The following is a 21,858-nucleotide window of genomic DNA, read 5'->3' as shown; positions in this document are numbered from 1 at the left end:
CCCTCGTCATGACCCTCCCCCTAAGTACATCCATGACTATTCTCGTGTCAACTGGAATGCCTACCGGGATACCCTTTCCACCCAGGTCGATAGCCACCCCTTCACCTACCACCACCCTGACGATGTCACCCACGCCGCCTCCTTTCTCCAGCAGACCTTGTCTGAGGCCGTGGAGGCCCACGTCCCTACTGTCGCCGTCCACCCCCACCGTCCTATCTTACCCCCACAGACCGTCCTCCTCCTCCGTGAATCCCGTCGCCTCTACCGTGCCTTCCTCCGCACGCGTGACCCAGACACACTACGACGCCACCGGCAACTCCAGCGTCACATTCGTAATTTGCTCGCGGCTAAGAAACGCCGGGACTGGCGACAGACATGCACCCATTTAAATGCTACCCTACCTATCAACTCGTCCAAGTTCTGGTCAGCCTTCCGTCGCCTTACCGGAACTAAACCCTCCCCTTACTATCCTCTTCTCCATGATGATCACCCTTTCCCTGACTCCCTTAGTAAGGCCAATCACTTTGCTTCTTACCTCTCCAATGTGTTTTCCATCCCCGATGATCCCCAGTTCGATTATTCCCTCTTCCCGGATGTCCGCGACCGAACTGACACCTCTGTCCCTCCCCTCGCTCCTGGTTTCCAGTACTTGGACAACATTGCACACACGGAACTCAATGCCCCTATGACTACACAGGATCTCATTGCTACACTCCGCACAAAACGCAACACCGCTCCTGGTCACGATCGTGTCACCTACCGTCACCTTCGTGAAGCTCGTGTCTCTTTCCTCTCCACCCTGGCCAGGCTCTACAATGTAGTCCTGTCCACTGGTTACTACCCAGACCTGTGGAAAACCTCCCGTATCTTGATGTTCCTTAAACCTGGCAAACCGCCGTCCGCCGTCTCCTCCTACCGTCCCATCAGCCTTACCTCGGTCTTCAGCAAGGTCCTGGAATCTATCCTCACCCGCCGCATCCATCAGCATCTCCTCCAGCACCGCCTCCTTCCTGTTACCCAGTGTGGCTTTCGGCCGTCCTTCTCTTCCGACGATCTTCTCCTTCACCTCACTCATCTCCTTTCCGACCAGCTTAATTCCCGTCGCTCCGCAATCTTCCTCTCCCTGGACCTCGAACGCGCTTATGACCGCGTATGGCATTCCGGTCTCCTCTTCAAGCTCCAAACCTTCGCCCTTCCCATTAACTACGTCCGTCTGATCGGCTCCTTTCTCTCCCGCCGTCCTTCCTATGTCACCATCCATAACACAGATTCCTACACCTTTTTCCCCTCCGCCGGTGTGCCCCAAGGCTCCGTCCTCTCCCCCCTTCTGTACCTTTTGTACACGGCGGACATGCCGCCGCCGTCACCTCCCGTCCATCTTCTCCAGTTTGCCGATGACACCGCCTTCCTTGCCCTTGCCCCCACCCTGCAGCGCTCCCAACACCTTCTCCAATCCCATCTTGACCGGTTCACCACTTGGTGCAACCAGTGGTTGCTCAAGGTCAATCCCTCCAAAACCCAGGCGATCATTGTAGGCAAAACCACCCCTTCCTTCCGCCTCCTTGATTTCTATCTCACCGTCTATGGCCGTCCTATCGCCCTCACTCCCACCCTTAAGTACCTTGGCGTCACCTTCGACCGTCGCCTCTCCTGGACTCCCCATCTCCAGACAATCCAAGCCAAGGCACGCTCCCGACTCCGTCTCCTCAAGCTCCTTTCTGGCCGTACATGGGGTCTGGACCCCTCCACAATCCTCCACACCTATAAATCCCTCATCCGCCCTATCCTTTGTTACGCCCATCCAGCCTGGATCTCCGCCCCCCTACCTTTTATAAATCCCTCCAAATCCTTGAACGCCATGCTCTCCGCCTCGCCTATCGCATCCGTCTCCCCTCCCCCATGCGGATCCTGTATGATCTCATCCCCTTCCCCCACCTCCTCCTTTTCCTTGAAAGGATACGGATCCTGTACACCTCCCGCTACCAACTTTGATCCTCCCCCCCACTTCCTGTGTCCTTTCCTTTCGGCACCCTCCCTCCCTTCTCTTCCCTTCCCTTCTCTTTCCTTTTCCCCTGTCTCCTCCCTCCTCCCCTCTTCCCCCGGGCTTCCCCTCCCCCTTCTTCCCTTCCCCCCATCTCCCCTGCCCTTGGCATCTGCTCTCCCCTCTCCCTCTCCCTCTCCCACCCCCCTCCTCCTTTCTTGGCAGGTCCCCGGACTTATACACGGTTAGTGAACATTCGCGCGCCGGAGATCTACGCCTCGTGTTCTGTGTGTATCGTCGTTTTGTGCTTAAGTGGTTCAGTATTATTCGTTTTGTGCACCTCTGTTCACATGTGACAATATTCGTCTCTGTCCAAGTGTCTGAACAAATTTTATCTTGGTCTCTACGCCCGCGAACGGCTCCATGTATTTTAAATAGTGATTGTCTCCGTTTCTATGCCCACCATGTTTTTTCTCTCGTTGTCTTCCTTTATATCTTGTGTGTTTCTCTGAGGCCAAAGAGCGGCGTAGCATGCTGCTGCTGGCCTGCCTGTACCCAGGTTTGAAAATAACAATAAAGAAAAAAAATAGCGACTTCCAGCGAACCTTATTCATGATTTCAAATAACTTTAAACTAGTGCAAGGTCTCCTATAACCAATTCTCGGTGCGCTGAGTTACACCCACATAATTTCTGTCTCACTGATCTTTGAACAGAATGATAGCCGCAGACCTCTCGATGATGACCTGTTATTTCAGTACCATTATTGCTATATCTTTCATCAGTTCCGTCTGAAATCTGCATATTTTTTTTCTTTATTGTAAGTTTAATCACCTGATACAGGCGGACTGGCAGCAGCATGGTACGCTGCTCTTCAGCCTTAAGTGGAACAATAACATGACATATAGGTGATACAGACAAGACAGTAAAAACGGCGTGAAAAAAAAAGGAGATACAAAAAACAATAAACAAGAAGCCGTTCAGGCTGGACGCGAAAAAACAGTAACACTTGGGGACACGGCGCACAGAACACGGATGACGGCGACGGCACACGTGAACAGTTGAGGCGTGACGGTGACAGAACACTAAACATAAATCGAGGCACACACACAACACACAGATGGCGATGATCTCCGGCGCGTGAAAGTCCACTGAGCGTGTACGAGTCCGGGGACCTGCCAAGAGTGGAGGAGGAGGAGGAGGAGGAGGAGGAGGGGAATGGGAGAGGGGAGAGGAGAGATGCCATGGGCAGAGGAGAGGGGGGGAGGGAGGAAGGGGGAGGGGAAGAGGGGTGGAGGAAGGGGGGAGAGGAAAGAGAAGGGAAGGGAAGGGATGGAGGGAGGGTGCCTAAAGGAAAGGACACGGGAAGTGGGGGGAGGGTCAAAGTTGATAGGAGGGGTAGATGGAGGGAAGGAGGACATCATCAGGGAGGGGGAGCTGGCGGAAGCCACCTTGGGAGAGGGTAAGGAGGGTGGAGAGATGGAGACCGAGTGGGACGTGGGAATACAGGCGCGGCAGCGGGCGGGGGTGGGAGAGTATGGGAGAGACAAGCGGATGAGGAGGATCGAGTTTGCTGGGGGTGTACAGGATCCGTATCCTTTCAAGGAAAAGGAGGAGGTGGGGGAAGGGGATGAGATCATACAGGATCCGCGTGGGGGAGGGGAGACGGATGCGATAGGCGAGGCGGAGAGCATGGCGTTCAAGGATTTGGAGGGATTTGTAAAAGGTAGGGGGGCGGAGATCCAGGCTGGATGGGCGTAACAAAGGATAGGGCGGATGAGGGATTTATAGGTGTGGAGGATTGTGGAGGGGTCCAGACCCCACGTACGGCCAGAAAGGAGCTTGAGGAGACGGAGTCGGGAGCGTGCCTTGGCTTGGATTGTCCGGAGATGGGGAGTCCAGGAGAGGCGACGGTCGAGGGTGACGCCAAGGTACTTAAGGATGGGAGTGAGGGCGATAGGACGGCCATAGACGGTGAGATAGAAATCAAGGAGGCGGAAGGAAGGGGTGGTTTTGCCTACAATGATCGCCTGGGTTTTGGAGGGATTGACCTTGAGCAACCACTGGTTGCACCAAGCGGTGAACCGGTCAAGATGGGATTGGAGAAGGTGTTGGGAGCGTTGCAGGGTGGGGGCAAGGGCAAGGAAGGCGGTGTCATCGGCAAACTGGAGAAGGTGGACGGGGGGTGACGGCGGCGGCATGTCCGCCGTGTACAAAAGGTACAGAAGGGGGGAGAGGACGGAGCCTTGGGGCACACCGGCGGAGGGGAAAAAGGTGTAGGAATCTGTGTTATGGATGGAAATCTGCATAATAACCGACAATTAGATGAATGTTATGTTTTATCGACTTCAGCTGAGCGTAGCCCTTCACACATTAATAAAAACCCGTAAATGTAAGTATACATTGTAACAATCGGTTTAATGACCAATTTTCCTTATAATAATGTAACATGGAGCAGAATGAGGCAATAATGCACAATTAGTTAACAGTAATTTTTAATTATGAAAGGAATAAGTCCGAACACGTTTATCACTGGTCATGAGAAATGATATAGTTAAAATCGAGCGCAAAAGCACGGCTCATTGACAAACGCAAGCAGTTGCGAAGATTTTCATCACTTATGCTTCATCGAAACCTTGATTTATTCATTTTCATCACCGAGAAAAATCTTTCACAAACAAGCTCTTGCTTGTACCACATAAACAGGGAAGTGGAGCCGCCGCCGTTCATTTAGGACACATGTCTAATAACAGATGTCGCTGTTGCTCGCTGTCGCACACGTGCGCACATGTGCAGCACCTCCGCACGTCTGCACACTGTGCAGCGTTTGGCCGGCCCTACCTTATGGTATGCGGTGCTATTGGTTACAATCACAAATTCCAGTTGGTGCGTGTCCAGGTCACTGTGACCAGTGTGACCTACGTGAACGACATGTGGCGATTCGTAACTATAGCCTTTCTGCACTACACCCCAGACTCCAATTTTCAGCAAAACAACGGAAGACCACATGTCGCTGTACGGACGCGTGCCTACTCTTGGTGTTACAGGAAGTCAGCTTTTTGCTCTGGCGCGCCATATCACCAGATTAGTTGCCAATCGAAAATGTGTGGGATATGGTGAAATGATGGGTGCAGTGCTGTGCCCCAATGCCAATCACCACAGATGAACTTTGGAACCAGGTGAATGCGGCATGGCTGGCTATATCGGAGGATACCATTCGCGCCTTATACGCGTCGATACCATCACGCGTGGAACAAGTTATCAGGGTCCCTAGCAGATCCTGTGCCTACTAGACAACAGGACTCATGCTGAATCCCGGTGACTGAAATACTAATAATTTCTGTAGAACATACTGATGTGCATGTCCTGTGACTTTTAACGCTCTATTTCAAGTCGTTCAAAGTGCTCTGTTTTTTTCTGAACATGAGTGTAGAATGTAGTTCATTGCCACTTGAGTGCAGTATTCCTTAAATAACTTAATACATTACACTTATAGTTTTATACATGGTTTATACAGAAAATACATGTGATATATAAAATACATTGGTTGTAGCTTCACATAAAGAGGCGAATACACTTCTGCCTACACATAAGACGAATAGTAGCCGGCCGCTGTGGCCAAGCGGTACTAGGCGCTTCAGTCTGGAACCGCGCTGCTGCTACGGTCGCAGGTTCGAATCCTGCCTCGGGCATGGATGTGTGTGATATCCTTAGGTTAGTTAGGTTTAAGTAGTTCTAAGTCTAGTGGACTGATGACCTCAGAAGTTAAGTCCCATAGTGCTCAGAGCCATTTTTTGAATTTAATGTGGGAGCAGCCTCGGAATAAAATTTCTTCTAGCCTTCTTCTCCTGTCAAGCGACATAACCTTATTACTGTCTGTGTATGAGATGTCACTGCTCGTGTCGGTGCTTTGTTTGTTTTATGATTGTTACTGCCTGTTGTGTTGTTTGTGGCTGTGTTACGGCATGTAGTATCATGTGTTGTTAGTTTTGGACCTTAACTGTTGATCCCTCCTGAGTCATGTACACTTGGTTTCTTTCAATGTTTCGGAATCTGTAGTCGTGTTTGTGTCCTCCAATGTGGTTTTTTGTGTTGTTAGTGCTCGTTTACGCCTCCTTCGATACGGATTTTGGCGCTTGTATTCTTTGTGCAGTGTGTTTGATGCAATACCGGCTACGCTATGTATTGTGTTCCAATCATCGGGATTGCGTATTATTCTGGAACATTTATTTCAGTACTTCATTAGGGCATTTTTTTCCGTTATTACGTTTTCGTAATGATTCGGTCAATAGCCGATCGCACTGAATCGCCGCTTCCGGGATACAGGGAGGCGATCCTACCAAGGATCGAGTCTTCCTCGCGGATTACCGACGAGGGCTGGTGAGCCGACCTGTCTCGATGTAGTTTTTAGACGGTTTCCCACGTCCCGCAACGCAAACATTAGAAAACGTTCGCACACTTTTACACAGGTTTTCTCCAGACACAGACAGACAGGGTACACAGATTCCGTCCATTGAGTGTGGTTGAGTCAAGAAGGGCATCTGGTTACCAATTACACTGGTTACCATAACATTACCTCATCCCATAAAATAATGCCCTACTCATAGAAACGAGAAGAAAAGCAAGAAGAGGATTTCGTCGTAATAAGTTGTAACAGTCGCTAAGCACTAGCCGTTAGGTAACAGGTGCCGAACGGAAGGTCTAAAAGGACGAGGTCATTCTCATCAGTATCCGATGCGGCGCGCCATGTGGAAAACAAGGCCATTTGGATGACTACTGTATTGGTCGAGGACTTTGACTGCACTCAGAGTCAGAACGATAAGCGTAACACGTGATGGCTGTCGCGTGAGACAAAAAAAAAAACAGCTTAGGTTTATTTTAACAGTTGATGGTCTTATCGCGACATCTACACTGAATTTTGCCTAATACCAGCTTAACACGTAAATACCAGGTGATCGAGGAAAGTTTCGTCTTCAGTACGAGATCGCAAAGAGAGGACGTGGTTGACCATAGATCCTGACCCCCAGAGTGTGCATCATTTTCGAGTTCAATCCCACCTTCTTCCATCTTCCGCACATTAGCGATCCAGCGGAGCAGTATTGTAATGAGAGGTTCTACGGAAGTTCCATAGGCCAACTGAATGTCTTGCAAACGTCCCCATCTGTTGACTCAGGGATCGAGACGTGGCTGCACGATCCGTTACAGCCTTGCGGATAAGATGCCTCTCATCTCGACTGCTAGTGATACGAGGCCGTTGGGATCCAGCACGGCGTTCCGTATTACCCTCCTGAACCCACCGATTCCATATTCTGCTAACAGTCATTGGATCTCGACCAACGCGAGGAGCAGTGTCGCGATACGGTAAACCGCAATCGCGATATGCTGCAATCCGACCTTTACTAAAGTCGGAAACGTGATGGTACGCATTTCTCCTGCTTACACGAGGCATCACAACAACGTTTCACCAGGCAACGCCGGTCAACTGCTGTTTGTGTGTGAGAAATCGGTTGGAAATTTTCCTCATATCAGCACGTTGTAGGTGACGCCATCGGCGCCAACCTTGTGTGGTGCAGCAATTTTAATGGCCAGTAGTGTACAATATCCAACTTTAGAGTGGAGCTTAGAATTACCAACACAGTTTTTTTTTTAAAAAGGTGCCAAGACAGGGCTGGCAATGGATATCTCGATATGCATAGGTATTGATATACATCAATATATTTATTCGAAGATAGATTCATATGCTGTCAATACATTAAATAACTCTCTTGATAAACGTATTCGAGTGATAAACCAAAAGAAATGTAAATATAATGATAGTCATTGCAGATGTATCTTCAAAATTTATAAAAATATATTTACCACAGGTACAGCCAAGAATTCGGCACGTGAGCAGTGCCCTGTCTCTAGGCTGCATTTCCCCCCACAACCACACCATGCTGCATGAGCGTGAAGAGGAGGAAACTGCGAATGCGCCACATTTAAATGGCAATGTAGTCCCAATGCATACGACTTGATTTCATATTTCATTTCTCTCGACAAAGTAGGTCACAATCAAAACAAATTTTCAGTACGTATTTTATTATTTCGTTTGCGCCCTGAATTTTCATTTGGTACAGACTATCGGCATACGGACAGATGTAGTCAATTTCACAAATTTTTTCACTCAGGTTTCCACGTAATTGCGACTTATTTAGTTTCATAATCTGAAAAAGCTTTCCACACACGTGTCGAGAAATATTTTATCGTGTTTGTAACCTCATTACGGAACCGTGTTACTCTTCAAGGGAGAACAAGGTAGGCCTCATGGACAGTGTTAACACAAAAGAATTTTGTCTTTTATACGGGAATTACACTGCAGATCAATAAGTTTCATCTGCAGATGGAAACAGCAAACGGTCTCGAAAACAGATGTGCAGAGCCCTCAAAATGTTTAGAAAACTATCCTTGTAATTCTTTCAGGGTCACACTGAACTTTTCAGACCTGGCATTTTTTTTAACACCAGTGAGCTGAAGGTAGTTGACGCTGTTTTTTGTTAGAATTTGTCCCTTTCAAATTTGATTTTGTTTTTAAATGCATCTCTATCAAATAAGAATATATTGTGTTACTCACCTTGTAATGTCTCACTGTGGGCAGTGAAGTTCATTTAAAAAGCGACGTCAGAAATCCATTCAGGATGTTCAAATTTTCGTTCCTGCTCTATTTTTCTTTCATAAATTCAATAATATTGGGTTTTATATCGGAACGCGTTCCAGACGTGTGTCTTGGCTTTACTAATGTATTTTGCAATAATAAAGTCTCCATACTCTTCAGTTCCACCGAAAACTGTTGCCATTCACTAAGGAATAACGCGCGCGTAATTTACTGTTCGTACCACCAATTCAACACGTGATCGATGCCTAGAAATTTAGCAAGTGTTTCTTATTGGAGAGAACAATGAATCCTGTCTATCGATCATTTTGCATATTCATCGTCAACTAAATTTTTAATTTCTTTCTGCAAGGTGTGTTTCTTGATGCACGTAGCAGTGAATCGCGTCTGTCGAACATCGTAATTGCTCTTTCGTCGTCAACTAAATCCTTAATTTATTTCTGCATGGTGTAGTAACGTCGTTCTACAGTAAATTTGCGGCACCGTCGATTATGCAACTGTTTATTGCATAACAGATATTGACAATTTTTATCTTTCTTTTTTGTTATTCCCATTCATTTTTTTAAAAAATTGTGAAAGTAAATCGCTAGACTTAATCTTTTCGAGCAAAGAGCCACTAGACCTGAAAGCTCCTTTTATACCACGAACAAATAGCGAAGGGCAAACAACAGTGACACGAAGATTCTGCCGAACTGAAGAAAATCGTAACGACCGACAAAAAGCCTCACCGCAACGATAATGAAACGTCACAGTGGCCGAGCATTTCCGAGAAGTGCCTAGCAAAACAGAGAGAGGCCGAGACTCATCCCTCGTGTGACCCGCACATCATGCTTGCACGCAGTTTGGCAAGCCTTTGACGACCCTGGTTTAGCACAACTTTTTAGTGCTTTAAGTTGCAGTCTCAAATAATTCCTCATTACACGTTTTTATAATTGAACATAAATAAAATAATATCTTAGTTGTTTGTTTAATCGTAAATAAAAACAAAACCTTTGTGAGCTGTAAGGAATGTCACTGGATCGTATAGTATATTTATTTTGAATATATCGAGAAGTATACACATCAAAAAAAGTTTTGCATTACATCGGTTCCGAGAGTTCCGGAACATGTACAGAAAATGGGAATAGAGATCGATATAAACATCATTTCCGCCCTTTTTATTCCTCATGAAAACCGCACATTGCATGTTGTACCACCATAGTGCGAGACCTTCAGAGGTGGTGGTCCAGATTGCTGTACACACCGGTACCTCTAATATCCAGTACCACGACCTCCTGCATCGACGCATGCCTGTATTCGTCGTGGAATACTATCCACAAGTTGATGAAGGCACTGTTGATTCAGATTGTCCCACTCCTCAACGGCGATTCGGCGTAGATCCCTCAAAGTGGTTGGTGGGTCATTCGTCCATAAAGAGCCCTTTTCAATGTATCCCAGGCATGTTCGATAGGGTTCATGTCTGGAGAACATGCTGGCCTTTCTAGTCGAGCGATGTCGTTATCCTGAAGGAAGTCGCTCACAAGATGTGCACGATGGGGGCGCGGATTGTCTTCCATGAAGGCGAATACCTCGCCAATACGCTGCCGATATGGTTGCACTATCGGTATCGTACAGCCGTTACGGCGCCTTCCATGACTACTAGCGGCATACGTCGACCCCACATAACGCCACCCCAAACCAGCATGGGACTTCCACCTAGCTGCACTAGCTGGACAGTGTGTCTAAGGTCTTCAGCCTGACTGGGTTGCCTCCAAACACGTCTCCGACGATTGTCTGGTTGAAGGCATATGCGACACTCATCGGTTAAGAGAACGTGACGCCAATCCTGAGCGGTCCATTCGGCATGTTGTTGGGTCGATCTGTACCGCGCTGCAGGTGTCATGGTTACTAAGATGGACCTCGCCATGGACGTCGGGAGTCAAGTTGCGCATCATGCACGCTATTGCGTATGAGTCGTAACACGACGTCCTGTGGCTGCACGAAAAGCATTATTCAACATGGTGGCGTTGCTGTCGGGGTTCGTCCGAGCCATAATCCGTAGGTAGCGGTCATCCACTGCAGTAGTAGCCCTTGGGCGGCCTGAGCGAGACATGTCATCGACAGTTCCTTTCTTTTATATCTCCTCCATGTCCGAATAACATAGCTTTGGTTCACTCCGAGACGCCTGGACACTTCCCTTGTTGAGAGCCCTTCGTGGCACAAAATAACAACGCGGACGCGATCGAACCGCGGTATTGATTTTTCGGAGGTTGCAGAAATGTTCTTTTGGTAGTCTACTTTCGCTTCGTCATTTGAAAGTAGCAAGCCTATAGAGTACATTTGTATAGATAGGTGTGGTGTTCTGTCAAACACGTGAGGCACAACAGACACGTCTCTTGATGGAGCAGCTAGTGCAATTGTAGTGTCACAGAATAAACAAAAACAATGGGACAATAGAATAAAGAAACAATTGCATCACGAGTGTGAAATTACTAACGGTAATAATAATCATAATAATAATTGTAATAATAATAATAATAATTGACTGCGGATAGCAGCGCCGCATACATTATACACTCCTGGAAATGGAAAAAAGAACACATTGACACCGGTGTGTCAGACCCACCATACTTGCTCCGGACACTGCGAGAGGGCTGTACAAGCAATGATCACACGCACGGCACAGCGGACACACCAGGAACCGCGGTGTTGGCCGTCGAATGGCGCTAGCTGCGCAGCATTTGTGCACCGCCGCCGTCAGTGTCAGCCAGTTTGCCGTGGCATACGGAGCTCCATCGCAGTCTTTAACACTGGTAGCATGCCGCGACAGCGTGGACGTGAACCGTATGTGCAGTTGACGGACTTTGAGCGAGGGCGTATAGTGGGCATGCGGGAGACCGGGTGGACGTACCGCCGAATTGCTCAACACGTGGGGCGTGAGGTCTCCACAGTACATCGATGTTGTCGCCAGTGGTCGGCGGAAGGTGAACGTGCCCGTCGACCTGGGACCGGACCGCAGCGACGCACGGATGCACGCCAAGACCGTAGGATCCTACGCAGTGCCGTAGGGGACCGCACCGCCACTTCCCAGCAAATTAGGGACACTGTTGCTCCTGGGGTATCGGCGAGGACCTTTCGCAACCGTCTCCATGAAGCTGGGCTACGGTCCCGCACACCGTTAGGCCGTCTTCCGCTCACGCCCCAACATCGTGCAGCCCGCCTCCAGTGGTGTCGCGACAGGCGTGAATTGAGGGACGAATGGAGACGTGTCGTCTTGAGCGATGAGAGTCGCTTCTGCCTTGGTGCCAATGATGGTCGTATACGTGTTTGGCGCCGTGCAGGTGAGCGCCACAATCAGGACTGCATACGACCGAGGCACACAGGGCCAACACCCGGCATCATGGTGTGGGGAGCGACCTCCTACACTGGCCGTACACCACTGGTGATCGTCGAGGGGACACTGAATAGTGCACGGTACATCCAAACCGTCATCGAACCCATCGTTCTACCATTCCTAGACCGACAAGGGAACTTGCTGTTCCAACAGGACAATGCACGTCCGCATGTATCCCGTGCCACCCAACGTGCTCCGGATCTGTCCCCCATTGAGCATGTTTGGGACTGGATGAAGCGTCGTCTCACGCGGTCTGCACGTCCAGCACGAACGCTGGTCCAACTGAGGCGCCAGGTGGAAATGGCATGGCAAGTCGTTCCACAGGACTACATCCAGCATCTCTACGATCGTCTCCATGGGAGAATAGCAGCCTGCATTGCTGCGAAAGGTGGATATACACTGTACTAGTGCCGACATTGTGCATGCTCTGTTGCCTGTGTCTATGTGCCTGTGGTTCTGTCAGTGTGATCATGTGATGTATCTGACCCCAGGAATGTGTCAATAAAGTTTCCCCTTCCTGGGACAATGAATTCACGGTGTTCTTATTTCAATTTCCAGGAGTGTATATATTATTTTCTTTATATTTAATACTGTTAGTTTTATTATGTGTACTATTATAATTATTATTACTATTACTTTTACTTCCGCACGTATGATGCAATTGTTTCTATATTTTTCTGTACTTATTGTATATTCTGCAAAACTACAAATGTACTCTGTAGATTTACTGCTTTCACAGAAACAATGCGAAAGCAGACTGCCAAGAGAACATTGCTGTAAACTCCAAACAGTTGTTTTACATGCCAGGAAAATGTCCCATATAGCATTTTCACACACAGTACAGTAAAAAAATTTGCCATAATTGGGATTCAAATCCCGGACCCTTTGTTCAACGAAGCTGCAGGCTGTCGACGTACAAAGTTTGGTCCAAATCTGTGTGTCTGACATCTGGATGTGTGGGTATCGGTGACATTTTTATTTGTCTGGATGTGGAATAAAGAAAACATGAGCTATTGGAGTGGCACGAACCCTCGGACTTCATGATCAGCCCCACCGTAAAGAAGGTGTGACTGTTTGGTGTGCGATATCCAAAACTGACACTAATGTCCCATGGCTTTCGAAGAGAACGATTTGGCAGTTACGGTCACTTCTGAGCGTTGTGCCCAGGTGAATGACGAGTTTTTTTTCCTTCCTGCATTTGAAGAAATGGATATGGGGGATGTCTGGTTCCAATAAGACGGCGTCAAAGCTCACACGGCACGAACGTCAATGACTCTTCTTGCGCGAGCACTTTCCCGGCTGTCTCGTCTCTTCGAGAGGCGATCTTCAGTGGCCAGCACGCTCGCCATATTTAACCTCATGCGACTTTTTTTTATGGGGCTGTTTTGAGTCCGTGTGTACCAATCCTGCATGAATCCTGGGCCAGCTGCGGAACAATATTCATGCTGCTATTACCAAGACACACAGCGACATGCTGGATGAAGTGGACTGAAGCTTCTGATTTCGATTCTCCAAATGGACTGAGCAGAACGGAGCCCACGTTCAAGCTATCGTCTTCAAAACCTGGTCAAATAAAACTTGAAACGAACCTTTAAATAAAGAAAAAAATTAATTCGCCGTCTCCAATATTTTTTTGTTGGTTGGTTGGTTTGGGGAAGGAGACCAGACAGCGTGGTCATCGGTCTCATCGGATTAGGGAAGGAAGTCGGCCGTGCCCTTTAATAGGAACCATCCCGGCATTTGCCTGGAGTGATTTAGGAAAATCACGGAAAACCTAAATCAGGATGGCCGGACGCGGGATTGAACCGTCGTCCTTCCGAATGCGAGTCCAGTGTCTTACCACTGCGCCACCTCGCTCGGTCCAATATTTTTGTTTTATAATTAAAAAAAAAATAAGGAAGTTCCTGCGCCACACCCTGTATCACGTGGTCATTTCTGCTCATTTCGAAATTGCATAATATGAGTCTCTGTGAAAATAAGACTAAAACTTTGTTGAGAACTAGTCGTCCAGCTGTCATCTGCGCTCTTTCTGATAAAAGTGAGTTTGAGCTCTTTTTAAAGTCACTCTTAAATTTCATGATTTTAAACATGGCTGCGGCAGCAACTGTTAAAATTCTTCACAATAAAGGATGACAGCCAAAAACAATTGCAGGATAAAATTTTTTTATTAAAATTCTTGACCAAGGTTTCGGTACATATAAATATACCTTCATCAGAAGTAAAACTTCTAAAATTACATCATGCAATGGAGAGTAATAAAAACAATTATGCCAAAGGCGTCGTCAGTTTTAATTACTGACGACGCCTTTGGCATAATTGTTTTTATTACTCTCCATTGCATGATGTAATTTTAGAAGTTTTACTTCTGATGAAGGTATATTTATATGTACCGAAACCTTGGTCAAGAATTTTAATAAAAAATTTTATCCTGCAACTGTTTTTGGCTGTCATCCTTTATTGTGAATCACTCTTAAATCGTTTGTGTAGGCTAAGAATAGAACTAGACCCAGTAATGACCCTTATGTTACAATACACCATACATCACCCAGTCCTGACTTGGGTTGTACTTCTTAGGTGAAGTTTGCCAATGTGGTGGTGGTGGTGGTGGTGGTTAGTGTTTAACGTCCCGTCGACAACGAGGTCATTAGAGACGGAGCGCAAGCTCGGGTTAGGGAAGGATTGGGAAGGAAATCGGCCGTGCCCTTTCGAAGGAGCCATCCCGACATTTGCCTGAAACGATTTAGGGAAATCACGGGAAACTTAAATCAGGATGGCTGGAGACGGGATTGAACTGTCGTCCTCACGAATGCGAGTCCAGTGTTCGCCAATGTGACTGCTACCTATCATGTAGGAACACGCAAGTGAAATGCCATTTATGGTAAAACGTTTTAGTTAGTAAAGTACACTTTTACAGGCTACACGTTCTGTACTTTCATTATCAAATCATTTGAAACAAAAGTTGACTTAGATAATGCCTTCTTTATCCTCGTTTGAAAATATTGCTTGGTAAGCAAAAATTTGCGGATCGCTTCGCATAGAAATAACTTGCACTGTTTGAGGGAATAGCAGGAAAATATTGATAGTTCACTTAGACAATTGTATAGCACTCGAAGCACACTATCATAAAAGGACTTTTAAAAAATTACTGATATTTTGCCACATTTTGCGAAATATTTTTTGTTGAACCTTGTCCTGTAAGATATCATGGTACAGGAAACGTATTTTTTTTTTGTTTCACAGATATATTGAGTGAAGTGGACCTTTCGTGATGAAACGTCACAGTGTGGTTTTTTGTAGTCGTTATCGTATGATTACTATGTAAAAGAAAACTTTCTATTTTTAAAATGTCATTGTAGTATACATGCACATCAGTTTTGTTAATGTAAGTCTATACAAAAAGAAAAGTGGAAAAAAAAAGAATGTATGCCAAGTTATATATCACTTGTGATTGAAATATTTTTGTTACTCTAAAATTCACTTTCAATTTCATGAGAACATTTTTTTCAGGACAAATCTTCCGAAAGAGGTCATGGGATTCCCAGATTTTCCTATTCCACACAGAGAAGAATCTTACCTACCAGCAAAGGACATTCTCCAGTTCTTAAACGACTATGCTGATCATTTTGGCCTGAGGAAGCACATAAAGGTACGTATAATTTGTCACTGTTTTAGTACTGCTTACCGGAAGCAAGGACTTCTTCGTTAACTGTGGGTATTAATGGTGATGTAAAGAACCAGAATCCGGTATTCAATCGCTGTTTGAATATATTAAAACAAAAGCTCCGCTAAATAGCTGTATAAGTTTGCACAAACTATTCGAGGGAATCGTGGGTATAGTAACATGAAAATGATGTTTCAGAATACATTTTGATGTTGCCTTCTTTTGTTTGTATGATCATTCGAATCTTATCGTTAGCTGTCTACGTAAGATGGACTACTTTGTGCGTTGTGAATAGCCAAAGGAATGTTCGACCTCAACAACTGAATTACGTAGTTCATTCACCGTACTATACTTCAAATACTTCCGTCATTAAGTGTGGCAAGGGGAATACTACATAGCCAATTTTTGGAACAAGATGTGTCCTATACATGGTGATTCAGCTACGTTGTTCGCCTCAAATATTTCCGTCTGGAATCATATAAGACAAAGGAAGTCAAGAATTCAGCCCTGGCCTTCGACCATAAATATAATAGACGGGCCCTGACGTCATTTTCGTGGCTCCAACATCTCAGGGCTAAAGTCACGTGAATGTTGGCAAAACATGGTTGTTTCGTGTTGCGCTTACGGCTGTACTCAGCGTTTTGTCGGGGGAAATGGCATTACATTTCACGTGTAAGTGTTCCTATGATGGTGCAGATGCGTTTATGGAAATCTGCTGAAGTGACTTTTATGTTTTTTACACTTGAAATAGAGTATCACGTAAATTAAAGTGTTGAAAGTGATACCTGTAAAGTCAGACTCATATCCCATTTTCGAAAGTATCTGTGATAATTCGGTTACAGAAGTAAGTATAACTGTTTGTCGTTCCTACTCATAGGTTCCCTAAGGATGAAAACCGAAGGCAGCTTTGGATACAGGCCCTGAAATGGAAAAACTTTAAGCCATCTGCACATACGCGCCTTTTTGTATATACAAGTGAGATTATAATAAGGTAAGAGCACCTATAGTCGACACATGAAGAGAATTTCTTTCTACCTTCTGATACTATTAAATAAATGTAGGCTCCAAAATTATTTTCTGAAACTTCAAAGTCTCACCTTTCATCTAAAATATCATTTTTTTTAAACTGATAGTTTAAACTTTTGTAAAAATAGTAGGAACTGAACCTTTAGAGTGCACCTAAAATTGATACTCTAAAATGAACCTGCTCCTAAAGTCGACAATTTTGCCACCTATAGTTGACGTAATTCCCATATCCCATTTTCTTTTATAAGTGACTAGAGCTCAAAACGCGGCGAATCCAATGTTAGAAGTTTTGACACGAGCCCACTCTTACCGTTTAAAAGAATTTTAACGACATTTTACTTTAATTGATAGTTTATAGTAATTTCGTCCCGCTGGCCACCAGAGGGGCGTTCGATGTATTTGTTAGATTTTATAAATGGTACTGTGAACAAACCCAGGTCAAATTTAGTTCTGACATAATTTTTCGCAAATAAAAAAGTAATTTTTGTTGGAAGCGTTTGGCAGTCAACTGAGAAATGTGGGTAAAATACGATACAAAGACAGGATGGCAGACCGCTGATTTGAAATCCCGCCACGTTTTGCCAACAGTCACGTGGTTTATGTTGGAGCCACACCAGCCCTATAGCTTCTGCACAGCAAGGCCAGTCTACTAGTATCTATGGTCGAAGGCCCTGGCACGAGTCCCACAGCACTCAGCCTCGCTGCACATTTGCCCCACCGCCACGCCACGCTGTCTGAGCGCGTGGAGGGCTAAGAGGGGAAACCGCGAACGCGGCACATTTTAAACGGCAGTGCAGTCGCACTGTGTGCAACTTGGTTTTACATTTCACATATCTGAACAACACAGATGACAAACAAAACACAGTATTATTTAATAATTATTAATAATTTAATAATTATTAATTTAATAATTATTTAACAATAATGAAGACATAATTGTTATCTGGCACGAACTGTTGTCACAAGGACAACCACAGACAATATCACAAATTTTCCCACTCAGGTTGGCAAGATATTGCGGCTTGTTTAATATGTAATCAAAAAGGGTCTTTCACACAAATACGTCGATCGAAAAATTGTCGCACTTTTGACACCTCATAATGGAGATATGGAAACTGTACCTAAGTAAAAGCCATGTAGACGTCCTGGACAGTTTTAACGTAAGAGGATTTGTCATCAAAACGGTGATTACCCAGCATGTCGGCCTGTTACATCTGCGTGCTCACAGAAGCACTTTCAACTGAAACAGACAACGCTCTCGGGAACAGCTCTAAAACAGATATAAGACAGGAAGAGTCCTCAAGACGTTTAGGAATCTATCCTTGTAATTCTTTCAAGGTCACAACCTCGCGTTTTCTATGAAGACAGTGGTCTTAGGGAAATGGACTGTTTTTGTCAGAATGTGTCCCTGCTACAACGCGATTTTCTTTTTAAATGCATTCCGAATGTCGAATTGTAGGCAGTCTGCAGTGATGTCCACTTAAAATGCGAGATATCGAAACAGGTATTCAAAATTTCGTTCCTACACTCCCGTTTCCTTTCATAAATTAAAGAACGGCGAGTCTTAAATCGAAAAATAGTTCCAGTCATACCCCTAGACAAAGCAACGTACTTTGCAGTAATCTATAAAGTCTCCATGTTCTTCGTTCCATTTCTTCGAAAACTGTTAGCAGCTGACACTGGAATAATGTGTGCGAATTCAGACATTTTGCTGTTCGTACCACCAGTTTGTTCATGTGCAGCATGGCCCCAAATTTAGCAAAAATGTACAAATTATGAATCCCGTCTGACGATCGTTGTACTGTCTTGCTCTTTCGTTTCCAACTAAATCTTTAAATTATACACTCCTGGAAATTGAAATAAGAACACCGTGAATTCATTGTCCCAGGAAGGGGAAACTTTATTGACACATTCCTGGGGTCAGATACATCACATGATCACACTGACAGAACCACAGGCACATAGACACAGGCAACAGAGCATGCACAATGTCGGCACTAGTACAGTGTATATCCACCTTTCGCAGCAATGCAGGCTGCTATTCTCCCATGGAGACGATCGTAGAGATGCTGGATGTAGTCCTGTGGAACGGCTTGCCATGCCATTTCCACCTGGCGCCTCAGTTGGACCAGCGTTCGTGCTGGACGTGCAGACCGCGTGAGACGACGCTTCATCGAGTCCCAAACATGCTCAATGGGGGACAGATCCGGAGATCTTGCTGGCCAGGGTAGTTGACTTACACCTTCTAGAGCACGTTGGGTGGCACGGGATACATGCGGACGTGCATTGTCCTGTTGGAACAGCAAGTTCCCTTGCCGGTCTAGGAATGGTAGAACGATGGGTTCGATGACGGTTTGGATGTACCGTGCACTATTCAGTGTTCCCTCGACGATCACCAGTGGTGTACGGCCAGTGTAAGAGATCGCTCCCCACACCATGATGCCGGGTGTTGGCCCTGTGTGCCTCGGTCGTATGCAGTCCTGATTGTGGCGCTCACCTGCACGGCGCCAAACACGCATACGACCATCATTGGCACCAAGGCAGAAGCGACTCTCATCGCTGAAGACGACACGTCTCCATTCGTCCCTCCATTCACGCCTGTCGCGACACCACTGGAGGCGGGCTGCACGATGTTGGGGCGTGAGCGGAAGACGGCCTAACGGTGTGCGGGACCGTAGCCCAGCTTCATGGAGACGGTTGCGAATGGTCCTCGCCGATACCCCAGGAGCAACAGTGTCCCTAATTTGTTGGGAAGTGGCGGTGCGGTCCCCTACGGCACTGCGTAGGATCCTAGGGTCTTGGCGTGCATCCGTGCGTCGCTGCGGTCCGGTCCCAGGTCGACGGGCACGTGCACCTTCCGCCGACCACTGGCGACAACATCGATGTACTGTGGAGACCTCACGCCCCACGTGTTGAGCAGTTCGGCGGTACGTCCACCCGGCCTCCCGCATGCCCACTATACGCCCTCGCTCAAAGTCCGTCAACTGCACATACGGTTCACGTCCACGCTGTCGCGGCATGCTACCAGTGTTAAAGACTGCGATGGAGCTCCGTATGCCACGGCAAACTGGCTGACACTGACGGCGGCGGTGCACAAATGCTGCGCAGCTAGCGCCATTCGACGGCCAACACCGCGGTTCCTGGTGTGTCCGCTGTGCCGTGCGTGTGATCATTGCTTGTACAGCCCTCTCGCAGTGTCCGGAGCAAGTATGGTGGGTCTGACACACCGGTGTCAATGTGTTCTTTTTTCCATTTCCAGGAGTGTATTTGCAAGGTTCTGTAGCACCGTTTCACAGCAAACATACAGTGCCCATCGCTTATGCGACCGTTTAATTTATACTGAGAATTCTCATTCCTCTCTCATGTCGTTCCGAAAAGCCGTTGACGTTATATCGCTAGACTGCCTCTTTTTGTGTGTACAGCCAACTTCCTTTACACCATGAACAAATAGTGAAGGGGAATCAGCGCTGACGCCACGACTCTGCCGAACTGAAGAGAGTTATGCCGACAGAGAAATCCACACCACAATACTACCGAAATGTCACGCTGCTCCGACTACTTTCGGGAAGTAACGAGCAAAGCCGCGGCAGACCGAGCCTTTGCCAGCATACGGCCCGCGTGAAGTTTGGCATGCCATGACCGGCCCTTGTTTAAGATATCGTAAAGGTATTTTCACCCAGATGAATTGCGAAAAAGTCCTCACTAAACGTTGCATAGATTCTTTCTGTAGTTGTGTTGATATCGGTATCAACTTTGCTTTTTCAGGTGACACTACAGTAATGGAAAGGAGCGTTTGGCGCCTTGCGACCTTTTAATTTATACTGAGAATTCTCATTCCTCTCTCATGTCATCCCGAAAAGCCTTTGACGTTATATCGCTAGACTGCCTCTTTTTGTGTGTACAGCCAACTTGCAGGGCAGGACCGGCCGCCTTGGTGCAGGCCTTATTACATTCGACGCCACAATGAACGACCTGAGCGGCGGATGGGGATGAAATGATGAAGACAGTGCAACACCCAGTCCCTGAGCGGAGAAAAACGTGACCCAGCTGGGAATCGAACTCGGGCCCGTAGGACGGCAATCAGTCACGCTGACCACTTTTTTTTTAATAATTTTTATTGAACAAACTAAAAGTACATATAAATTCACTATGCAAGAGTTCTTCAAGGTACCATTTAAACATATACAAATGACTGTTAGTTAAAAAAAACATTAAATACAAAAAATATAACATATTCTGTCTTCTTCATTTTTTTAATTTGTTTTTTTGGTCGATGCATGTGAACGTGGATAAGGGTGTTGCATCATGTGACAGGTAGGCATGGTACACCCCAACTTTGAGGGGGGTCAAGGAAGACGCTGCGGAGATAACCGGCAAAAGTTTGTCGGTAAGATGGTTTTCGGGTGAGGGTGCTATGCGCCGTCACAACTTTGTACCAGAAGTCAAGGACTGTATGCGGACCACTCTGAAAGAGGTATTCTAAAGCCTGTCCTCGAAACCAGACTAGGTTATGGTGCTTAGCAAGAGGGTAGTGAAATGTCTGGGGCAACAACAGGAAATCCGGGGTTACCTTCGTTGGCGGGGCACGGAGGTAAAAGCCCACAATTCGTTGGATGAGGAGCCATACGCTTTGTTTCAGGGGGCACGTAAGACGGTGCTCGTCGGTGTCTTCGAGCTGACAGTCAGGGCAGGGTGGGGAGGTGGCCAGTCCTATGCGATAAAGTCGACTATTAGTCGGGAATTGTCCATAGACTAAAACATACCAGAGTGCAGACACAGACGACGGTAAAAAGGGTGCATGCACACACCCCCTAACCGTTCGCCAGTTAATGTCAGGGTGCTGTAGCACCATGGGGTCGCAAGGGTTGGACAGCTTAAACAAGCGATAATAGTCTTTTTTACGGGGAGGACGGGTGACTGGAAGATCATCCCGAACGTAGCTGAGTTCTACGAAACAATTGGCGACGTGGTACAATAATGGAGAAATAGGTGCCACATTGATCGGTGGATCGGGAGAAGCTGGTCGGAGGATATGTAAGAGACTGCGTGTTAAGGACGGGACCGGCCCCTGCCAGTGCCGCAACAGAGTGTGGACAAAGAGTGCAGAAGATCGTGCCCGCACGTTGACGAGGCCGAGGCCACCTTTGGCAGGAAGCAGTGTTAGAGTGTT

General features: G+C 46.7%; 1 protein-coding gene across 1 annotated transcript in view; it reads left to right on the top strand.

Annotated features, from left to right (window-relative positions):
- Positions 1–21,858, top strand: part of LOC126191537 (uncharacterized) — a 174,248-nt gene that overhangs the window by 61,021 nt on the left and 91,369 nt on the right. Inside the window, exon 2 of the mRNA XM_049932441.1 lies at positions 15,509–15,647. Coding sequence (XP_049788398.1) covers positions 15,509–15,647 — 139 coding nt within the window. The remainder of the gene's footprint in view (positions 1–15,508; positions 15,648–21,858) is intronic.

This window comes from Schistocerca cancellata, chromosome 6 (genome assembly GCF_023864275.1).
Source record: "Schistocerca cancellata isolate TAMUIC-IGC-003103 chromosome 6, iqSchCanc2.1, whole genome shotgun sequence".
NCBI classification, from domain to species: domain Eukaryota; kingdom Metazoa; phylum Arthropoda; class Insecta; order Orthoptera; family Acrididae; genus Schistocerca; species Schistocerca cancellata.
The sequence above is the reverse complement of the archived record's forward strand: the minus strand, read 5'-3'. Positions and strand labels throughout refer to the sequence as shown.